Below are 11,245 nucleotides of genomic sequence, written 5' to 3' on the forward strand. Positions count from 1 at the left end.
AATTTCTTGCTTATTTCAACGCTGAAACCAGGCGACCTCACTTCCTTCAATAGCAGATATCTTGAGTTCTATTCAAGATAAAAGGATATGTATTTCATAGCAAGCAAGGCAAATAAATCAGCTTTCAGATGTTACCAATAACTCCACATGCCCAAAAATTGACGAGCGCCTGATTCCACTGAGCCGTGATACATATTCTAATTCAAATCTATGGACGCAACACGCATATTATGACTTGTCCCATCCACAATAATTCATTTATAGAGGCATCAGTAATCCATGTCCAGGGGCAGTTTAAGCCATGGCAAGTCCCAACCACAGTAAAGAAATACATACATCTGATTACAACGATTCCTAATCTTTGATGTAAGAAGCCTTGGCCGGGCTCTTCATACCGATGTAGACGGGGTTCTTGGCGTCGGCGATGACCCTGACCCCCATGTAGGAGATGAATCCCTCGGGGGAGAACTGGAGGCCCCCGCTGCCCATGATGGCTTCGTACGCCTCGGCCTCTTTGTTGTAAAGCTCGATGATAGCCTCAGCCTCCGCTCTCGCCCTGTGAGTCAAAGACAACATCGCAGAAAAGTTTAGTATTAGTACAGGTTTTACGGCGCTCGCAACTGCATAAGGCCATACGATTAGAGGTGTCACAAGAGAGTAAAAAACATAAAAAAGATGGGGAGATAAGGACGATAGACGTTGTTTGATAGGAAAGAAGGAGCAAACCACGCCAGAGCACCCACCAACCACCCACATAGAAAAATATATGAGGTAAAAATTAATTCAAATATGTGAGGCATTGAGGTGAAATCAAGCGCTCATCAAAATAATGAAATCGAAGAAAAAGGCATTTTTCCATCAGTTTGGTAATTTTTATCAAAATTTTGTTTTTTGACTAAACACCTTTTATGTTCATATGAAAACACTTTTCCAAGTGAATTTTGCTGAAAAGCCGTTTACACGTACAAAGTATGTAATTTTCCATTTTCAAGGATCCTTAAGCTATTGAAGTTACCAAACTTTGGCAGTCATTTTCTCATTAATTTAACCATTGAAACCAGGCTACCTCACCTTCTTCAATCGCACATATCTCGACTTCTATTCCAGCTATATGGATATTTTTTTCACTGAAAGCAAGGCAAATGAATAAGCTTTCAGATGATACCAATAACTCCACATGCCCAGAAATTGACGAGCCCCTGATTCCACCACGTCGTGACACATATAATAAAACCCCCCACATTTTAGTGTCAGCTCTGACGGTATGAGCATGACAGAAACATTATATAAATATTTGCGAGGCATCATGGTGAAATCAGGTGCTCGTCAAATTAACAAAATCGAAGACACCGTCATTTCTCCGTCTGTTGGGCCAAGTTTATTAAATTTGTTTTCCATGTGGGAGCCAGATGCCTGTGAGGCCTTCATGTCAATTTACGTGGAAAGTTCCAGATTCAAATGTAAAAAAGCAAAACATAATACTAGGATGAATAATTTGAATAATCTTTGATTAAAGAGTTACGGTCCCAGTGTTGTTTGTTGTAGTAGAGGTTTTACGGCGCTCGCAACTGCATAAGGCCATATGAGCGCCAAGGGGCGGATGTCAACAAAGAAGTCCTTAGAGGGAATCAACACTTTCAGTTCAGGCACAGTTATGAGCATGACATGATGAATCAGCCAATGTACAAAATTACAATTCTACTGTGCATAAGAACTTGAGATGTTAAAGTTCCCCCCTCCCCCCCCCCTTGGGAATGGCCTAAAGACACTTCAGTCAGCAGCACTGTCCCAGGGGGTTTGGTCCTGGTGTGCCGGTGGTTAGTGAGTTTTACCACAAGAAATGTACAGTATACATTAATGACATGGCGTTTAGGTGGGTGGTCACTGGGGTGTGCACTTGAGAGAGGCATGATAATCCTAGTTTAAAAAAAAAAAAATAACCCAAACAAAACAGGGCGCTGCACAGTGGCAACCAGGTACAGTATATTTGTAGTATATCTCTATGATTCAGGATGTACATATCTATATTATATCGATACATCTGTATATGTGAGGCATCATGGAGTGTAACAAGGTGCAAGCCAAAACAATGAAATCCAATAAAAACGGATATGTAAGGCAGCGTGGTGGAATCAGGCTCTCGTCAAAATAATCAAATTGAAGAAACTTGCATTTTTCCGCAGGTTTGTGAATTTTTATCAAATTATTTTTTTTTGGCTCAACATCTTTCATGCCCATTAAAAAACTCATTTCTGTGTGGATTTTTCTGAAAAAGGTTGATTAAAGGCACAAAAAATGTAAGTTTTTCAGTTACCATGGACTCTTCAAATTAGGGAATAACTAATCTTTGGCCGCCATTTTCTCAGTAATTTTACCTCTGAAAACAGGTGACCCCCACCTCCTTCATTTGCAAATATCTCGAATTGTATTCAAGATAAATGGATGTTTTGTTCATCTGCATAAAGACAAGTGAACACGCTTTAAGATGATACCAATAACTCTAAATGCCCCAAAATTGACGAGAGCCTGATTCCACCACACTGCCTCACATATTTTTCCACCTGTTCGGCAATTTTTATGGATTTTTAAAAATTTGACCCAGCGTCTTGTATGTCCATTTAAAAACATATTTCTGTGTGGGTTTTACTGTAGAACATTTATGAAGGGCAAAAAATGTGTAACTTTGTAGTTTTTAAGTCACCAAACTCTGGCACCATTTTCTCACGAACATTTTCTCTGATACAAGGCGACCTTCACCTTCTTCAACGGCAAATAATACCTCAACTTCTGGATAAAATAGCTGAGTATTTTTTTTATCAAAGGACAGAAAAATGAAGCAGCTTCAACATTTTGAGGTCACACAGCCAGCAGTACAAAATAGCCCATCTGGTCACCCAGCCGGGAGAGCGACTGCAACAGACTTCTTGGGCCTGGCACAGACCAGAATGGATAATTTTCACCAGCACATTATTGAGCCAAGTGACCCAAAAGTGTTAAAATGATACCAATAACTCCACAAGCCCCCAAAATTGCTAAGCACCCTCTTTCACATTATCCAGACACTTATGGTCTTATAGTTTACCAGCTGGACCTCCTTTCGATAAAAGGAATAATCGGTGCTTTAACATCAACTGAAAGTCATTGGCCTGCTATATTTACATTCTACTGGAATGGAGCAATAAAAAAAAATTTAGAAGGTCTAGATAATTATAGAGATGTATAGATTGATTTTTCAAAGGTGAGGAATCAGTACACATGGCAAGTGAACAGAAACCTCACTTGTTTACAATGGCGTCTTAGAAGACGGACTTTCCCAAAATTAGATCTAAACAAAATTAATGAAATGTGCACCCTATAAATGATTCTGAACCACCATTAATTTTGTCAAATTCAAAAGTTAAGCGGTTGGGAAGATAAGGCGGCCAAAGTAACGAACTTTCACAAATATAATATAGATAATCTTTGATTTAAGAGTTAGAAGCTCACAAGTTTTTCCGGATACGAGCATCCGACTCGGCCTTGTCCGTGATGATGACAGCTTCAGAGACGGCCTCACGCAGCGTGGTGTTGGCCTCGGTCACCAGGCGCGGCCGCTCTTCCTTGGCAACCTGTGGCCAAAAACATTTTTTTTCAGTAGAGGTTTTACAGCGCTCGTAACTGCATAAGGTCATATGAGCACCAGAAGATTAGAGGTGTTACAAGAGAGTAACAAACATAAAAAAGAAGAAGAGGAGATAAGTACCATAGATGTTTGATAGGAAAGAAGAAGCAAACCACACCACAGCACCCGCCAACCACTCAAAAACATGAGAACGTGCGTCAACTCAGCTGAGGCCTTGAGAACAGTTGGTGTTGTTTCACTTGCAAGCAACAAAGCAGCTCCACAAGGAGAGAGCTCTAATTTTGCAAAATTAATTGAAGTTTCATGTTCCCTCTTTCCATTCATTCATTAACCCTTTTCGAGCCATACCAGCTTAAGCAGATCTGCTTGTCATGTTGCCACACCGGCTTTTACCAGCTTTCCCACTGTAGAGCCATACCAGGCTTTTACTGGCCTGACACACCCGCCTTTAGTGTGGGCTTAGAAATAAAAACATTCCATTTTAAATTTAGACGCCGACGTCCTTGGTTTTTGAAAGAGAAATTTTATTGAAATGCGTTGCTTAGATCAAAAAGCAAAAACAATTTCTTTGCTACAACTCCTGATCCTCTGAAAAACACTGAAATACTTCGGTTGTGGGAAGCCATCAGTTGGCTGCCATTTTGGTTCTGCAGTGCTGAACTGCTGATCTATTAAATTATGTGGTGCTGCTAAGACGGTTACTTTTTAGTAGAGGTTTTACGGCGCTCGCAACTGCATAAGATCATATGAGCGCCAGAAGATTAGAGGTGTTACAGGAGAGTAACAAACATAAAAAAGAAGGAGGGGAGGTAGAAACGATAGATGTTCGATAGGAAAGAAGAAGCAAACCACACCAGAGCACCCGCAAACCACCCACACTAAGAGGGTTAAAGAAGGTGGCTCAGGCAACAATTTTAACAAAGAGTGTTTCAGTTTGAGTAAAAAGAAGCCCTCAATACACAAAAAAGCTCATTTCGAGCAGGGAAAAAGCAAGACAGACAGACAGAAACAAGTGAAGGGGAAAAAAAAGAAGTTGGAGCCACAAGTGACTAGTGGCAACCTCTATCATCTGCTATCTTTTTCTGACATTATGCTATTATCATCCCACCCTTCCTGACTCTGCTGAACATATGGTCGCTTTTAAGGACAAGCGAGCTATCCCAGATTTTGGGGGTTTCCAGAAATCTTGACCTACACCAAAAGTGGTCATTGCCCTACCTATAGGAGAAGTTAAGTTTCATTGGTGTGTATTTGTTTGGTTATGGAGAAAACTCTCCTTGTCTTTTAAAGAAACTGAACAAGGGTCCAAATACTTTACCTTCGATTTTCTCAAAACAGCATTTTTCGGGATAGCCCCCTTGAGCTTAAAAGAGATCATATATGGCGTTCATTAGAGGAGTAAAAGGAGTGAGCATACATACAGCAATGTTCTCCTTCGCCCTCTCCTTGCTCCTGATGGCAGACTCGTACTCACTGGGACGCTTGATATTGTTGACCTAGAAAACAGAGAAGATGACAATGAGAAGAAGAAAATAAAAAAATAAAAATATCACTATGAATAAAATAATAATAATAATAATGAGAATGACAACAATTACAAAAATAAAAATGATAATATAACAATGCCAACTGAGAATCAAAACTGTTCCAAGGGCATAAAATTGGGTCACCAAGGTAGGTTTATTTTTATGCTTCACTTCAGTCATTTTTTTTCCTCCAGCAGAGTTTGAAAGAACTGACTCGCTTGTTCAGCAGAAAGTTCCTTAGATCAAAGTCTTGGTCTATATATTATGGAGAGAGGGTAGAATCCAGCTGATTAGGCACATACATGTAAGCCACCAACCAGCTGTCGAAATAGCCTCTGCGCACAACGAAATTCAAACTTCATTCTCATAGCCGTACAAAATAACCGGTCAGGCGAAAAAATGCTATTTCTACCACCATTCAGAATCTCTCTAACTTGAATAGGAAAATGTTGGGTTTTTTTTTTTAAATTGCTTTGGGCGCTTGAAATCGGTATCCCAAATACACACAAAAGTGACAATTTCCAAAAAAGCAGAAGCAAAAAAGCCACTTAGGCGGCAATCCAGAATCAAATAGTTAAACTCAATTCCTAAAACTAGCGTTACTTTACTTTTTTAAACTTTTATCTGCCGCTTATACCCTTTTGGGTGTCGTGGGTAGAAAGAGACGTCTCTCTGTCGCCAGCCGGAGAGCTTGGGTCAGGGGGATGCCATGAGTTGTTAGTGTTTCCCTGAGTCCATCTATCCAGGTCTTTCTCGGTCGCCCTCTAGCCTTGTTGCCATTGAATTTTTTAATAAGTAGGCACATTGTGCTGGACGGCGTGTTGGTAATCGCATGAGATGTCCGAACCATTTGATTCTTTGGTGTTGGACCTGACGCATAACATCATTTAATAATAATAATAATAATAGATAGCATAATCAACAGCAAGCTCTGAGCGCTTCTATATATATGGCTCTTTTCGTCTTTGAAGATGGTCAATTTAGCTTAAGATGGTCTCAAGGTTGTCTTCATGCAGCTTCTTTCATGGTTAATTCTTCCTATGTTCGAAGTGCAGATTCTGTCGCAGTGCTTGCATGTCAGTGACGTAGATCAAAGCTCTGTATTTCCGCTGTTCTATGAGCTTCACAATCTATACAATTACCCAAGCAGACCTGAAAGCATTCTGAAACAAATTCAACTTCCTGGGAAGCGTACAGTGCAAGCAGCCATTTATAGGCGCAAAAACACGAACATACTGACAAGATCTTTCGCTGTCTATGGCCGGGTATCTAGGCCAGCTTAGCCGGGTACCCATTCCCACCTGGGTGAAAAGAGGAAAATTCATGTAAAGTGCCTTTCGCAAGGACATAACGTCGGACCCAGGGCTCAAACCCCCGAACCCGCAACTTCACGATTACGAGTCCGGTAGCCTAACCCCTAGGCCACAGACGCCACAGTTTTGGACACATTTGTGCCCACCATTTCTCTGATCACCGAGTATCTAAAACTAGCAGCTACCTGTAAGTCTTCCACATCACTTTTCAAGACGCTGTAGCGTTCAGTCAAAATCTCCGCCAACTTGTCCTGAAATTCGCCACGATTCGCCTGGAACTGCGTTGTGTTGAAGTAGCTACAGGATTCATGCAGGGAAGCAGTCCCTGTGGAAGGAGACAAGGACAGAAATAGAATCTCCTTAAACCTTGATGGACCTGAGCACATACATGAGAAAGCAGATGGTTTGGGTGGTGGGGGGTGGGGCACTGTTGTACTTCACAATTGAAGCAACTTTAGGGCCATTCCAGGAAAAGTGACGCAAGTAACACAGGGATAATATAAAATGATAATAAAAAATCAATAATAGAGCAATTGTTCACTTATCTTTTAATCTTTTAGTTGGAAGAAGATTGCATATAACAAAAGTAGAGTCAAGAATAGACCTATCATTGCTCAGAATCGATTAAAGGAGGTGGGGGTATCCTGATATCAGAGGTTTAATTAGCGAGAAAATGGCTGCCAAAGTTTGGTGACATCCAAAGCTTTAGTGTCCTTAAAAACTTCAAAATGAAAGTTTGTGCGCCTTTAATCAACGTTTTTCAGAAAAATCAACGTATGGAAATGTGTTTTATGTGCACATAAAAGGTGCTGAGCTACAAAACTTAAAATTCGAAAAAATTACCCAACACCCCGAAAAAAGACGGTTCTCTTTGATTTCATTATTTTAACAAGCCCCTGATTTTACCACGCTGCCTCACACATCATAATGAATCTGTTCAAGACATCCATTCCTCTAAGACAATGCTTTCTCCTTCTTTACTTTCACTTTTAATTTTCCGATCCAGTGGCCATTTGAGTTCTAGCCCTTCGGTCTGTCGAATTGGCAAAGAAGTTACAGGTTTTTATCAGCTGTGCTTTGTTGCTGTATAGAGTATTTCCTGTGTCTGGGGAGGCAGATAGGTAGGTACTACGCAGGTTGCTAGGTGCAGGGCAGGTTAAGAGGCGGTGTGATACTGTTTCATCCTGGCAGTCACACAACGGGCAGTCGGGTGGGGTATCTTTGCGGATCCTATTTGGGTAGGAATTCAGATGGATGTGTTGTGTTCGCAGGCGAAAGATAGTGACTTGTCCTCTTCTTCTCAGGGAATTTAATGCATCTTTAGAGTTGGGAGCAGTCATGTGTGCAGATACAGTCCTTCCAGTTGTGCCCATTGCCCATCCATTCCGCCACTGTTCCCTGGTGTTGCATTTGATGAGGTTCTTGACTATCTGTGCTTTCTCCTTCACAATGGACGGCCATCTAGGATAATTTCAACTGGGCTTCCCTTTTTTTCTTCTTTCATTTCTGTTTTTCTTTTTCCCAGTATGAACTCTTTATCTCCGAGGGGGGTAAACCCACTACGTTGAGGCCCTTTTTTTGGTGCTAAATCTAAAAATGAGAAAAACGTCATTAAACGGGTCGGTAAATCGAAACTAGCAAACCTATTTTGATAGTTCTTCATCTAATGAATGAGCTTCCGGTATATGAAACCTAAAATGCCGAAAAGTAATTCGATGTCGCGAGTCGCTGTCACCGGCTCACCGGCACAGTGGTTCCGACCGCGAGCCACTGGGAGCGGCTTGCCAGAGAAAAAGAGTTAAAAGACCATACTTATGTCCTTACCTACAGATCTCAGAACAGTTTCGTAGTCATCAAAGTCTTTAAAGGTTAATACGACTTCCTTCAAGTGCTGCATCTGAACACGGTACTGATAAGTCACGTCCAGCTCAATTCTCACGCCATCCGAGTTGAGGCACTGAGGAGAGAAAAGAAAAAGTAAAGCAGGGGTTGTTGGTTTTTTTAGTAAGTATTTTTTTTTTAGTACAGGGTTTTACGGCGCTCGCAACTGCATAAGGTCATATGAGCGCAATGGGGAGGGTGTCAACAGAAAGTCCTTACAAGGAATCAGACTTACTCTGCTCACTTCTTTAGCTTCAACAGCACAAAGTCTGCTTCGACTATCAAGGCACCCCAGAAATAGCAGGTCACAAGAGAGTGACAAACATACAAAAAAAGTAGAGGATAATGACAATAGTAAGGATTAGGAAAGAAAAAGCAGCAGTTCCCAGTTGCAGTCAGGCACAGTTATGAGCGTGACATGATGAATCAGCCCATTTACAATTGTACTGTCCTGTCCTGTGCTTGAACGAGAAATGTCCCCCCATTGGGAATGGCCTTAAGACACTACAGTCAGTGGCACTGCCCCTGTAAGTGTTTTACAGCACTTGCAACACAATAAGGTCATATAAGTGCCGAAGATTAGAGGTGTTATTATAAGAGAGTAACAAACACAAAAAAGAGGGAGGAAAGATAAGGACGATAGAAGTTTGATAGGAAAGAAAAAGCAAACCACACCAGAAGAGCACCCGCCAACCACCCACTCATATATGTGGCTATGTATCTATGAGTCTGTGAGTATGGTTTCACACAGCAGGTGTGAAGCCATATATATACACAGACACATAAATACATAGTCATATACAGACACACACACAACAAATAGACAAGATACAGTAGATGTAAAATATACAGATACACAGACAAACAGACACACACCAACACACACACACACACACACATACACACACAGACACAGATAAACAGACACACACAAACACACAGGCAGACACACACACACACACACACACAAAAAATAGACAAAGAACAGGTGGTGTAAAACACACAAAAGCATGCACACAAATACATAATCTAAACGTGCTTTTAAACAAATCTTTTCAATAAAAATTGGTATTTTTTAACTTTGTTTGACCTAGTACCATGACCATTATATATGTGGCTTCCAGATGACAAACAACTTTTTTGTGTTTCACTTATTTCAAAATTGAAAATTGAGCTGGAGACTGCAAATACAGAAAAGAATTAAGCTTTATATCTCTTCGATAATAAATGTAATGAATATAGGTTTGTTGGTTGCCATGGAAACAATGCCAACCTATAACTCGAAAAAGAGCAAAAGCAGAATTTATGTGAGTAGTTTTTATATTGTGAAAGTAAAAAATGTAAGGTCTGCTATTCTGAAGAAAAAAAAACCACATTAAAAATCCTGAAAGTATGAGCAACGATATTTCTGAAATCCTGGTTTACTATCTTCTAGATCTAGAAATGTCTATTTAACAAAACTGAACATACAAGTGCGTACTTGCATTCAGGCATGTGGGGGGGGGGGGGGGGGGGGGAGGTGTGAGAGAGAGAGAGAGAGAGAGAAAGAGAGAGAGAGAGAGAGAGAGAGAGAGAGAGAGAGAGAGGGGGGGGGAGAGAGAGAGAGAGAGAGAGAGAGAGAGAGAGACAGAGAGACAGAGACACAGAGAGCCAGAGATGGAGACTTTGAGCTGCATAGATTTTTTGACTAAACACAAATAAGCAAATAAAATATTCTTTGATTACCTCCAGACCAGTGAACTTCATTGTCGTGTATATGTTGGGGAAGACGATAAACTCGAAGCCGACCGGGCCCAAGTGCAGTCCCTCTGTGTATACTTTGTCCTCCAGGTCTTTCTGTATAGTGTCATACTGCAAACCCACTGGAAAAGTGAGTAAGCGAAAGATCTTGTCAGTACGTTAGTGTTTTAGCGTCTATAAATGGCTGCTTGCACTGTATGCTTCCCAGGAAGTTGAGGTTATTTCAGAATGCTCTCAGTTCTTCTAGGGTAATAGTATAGGATTGTGAAGCGCATAGAGCTTGCTGTTGAGCGGGGATTTGCGCTTTGCAAATGCTATGTATTATTATTAAGTGAGTACTGGTTTAACGCCCCCCTATCAACACAATTAGGTTATATATAACAATGACAACGACAATGATAGTCTATATTCATCTCGCAGGGATAAATTTGTCTTGGTCGTCAACAATGGCAGTAGACGTTACAAAAGTTGGACCTAAAGGTGCACTCACACAAATGCACAAGACAGGACATTAGGCCAAGTAAATACATGTACATGTTTCATGGGCTGGGACAAATCTCTCTCTCTCTCTCTTTCTCTCTCTCTCTCTCTCTCTCTCTCTCTCATTTTCCCTCTCTCCTTCATCCCTTCTCTGGTCCACCCCCACTCTCCATACGTTGAAACCAGGCAAGCCCACCTTCTTCAATCTCAAATATCTCGACATCTATTCAAGTTAGATATATGAGCACTTTTCACCAATACCAAGACAATTGAACAAGTTTTAAGATGATACCAATAAACTGCACACATGCCCAATAATTGACGAGCGCCTGATTCCAACGCATTGTGACACATGTATTTTTCACTTACCTTCCTTAGAGGAAAGCTTTTCCAGTGAAGAAGCCACCAAAGAGATTGCCAGGACAAGGATAGCTATGACAGCGACAATGACGAGAAGAACTTTCTTATCCATCTCTTTGCTGATTATTTATGGTCCTGAAAATAAAAATAAAAGGAAAGGAAAGGACTTAAAGCGTTACGGTATGTTATGTGAATGAACAATAAACTACCAACTCACAAAAACCAAAAAAATACCGCTAGTATTAGAGGAATATCATTCGGTAGCTACAAGACCACATGTATGTGCCATCATTCGTATCTGTTCATTGTGTCCATTATTATTA

General features: G+C 40.8%; 1 protein-coding gene across 1 annotated transcript in view; it reads right to left on the bottom strand.

The window, feature by feature from the left end:
- Positions 1 to 253: 253 nt before the first annotated feature.
- Positions 254 to 11,245, bottom strand: part of LOC101852805 — a gene marked incomplete in the record, with an annotated part of 13,020 nt that continues 2,028 nt past the window's right edge. Inside the window, 7 exon segments of the mRNA XM_013089285.2 lie at positions 254 to 556; positions 3,487 to 3,608; positions 5,044 to 5,118; positions 6,647 to 6,786; positions 8,286 to 8,418; positions 10,068 to 10,204; positions 10,932 to 11,057. Coding sequence (XP_012944739.1) covers positions 355 to 556; positions 3,487 to 3,608; positions 5,044 to 5,118; positions 6,647 to 6,786; positions 8,286 to 8,418; positions 10,068 to 10,204; positions 10,932 to 11,034 — 912 coding nt within the window.

Source organism: Aplysia californica, unplaced genomic scaffold, assembly GCF_000002075.1.
Source record: "Aplysia californica isolate F4 #8 unplaced genomic scaffold, AplCal3.0 scaffold00917, whole genome shotgun sequence".
Classification (NCBI taxonomy): domain Eukaryota; kingdom Metazoa; phylum Mollusca; class Gastropoda; order Aplysiida; family Aplysiidae; genus Aplysia; species Aplysia californica.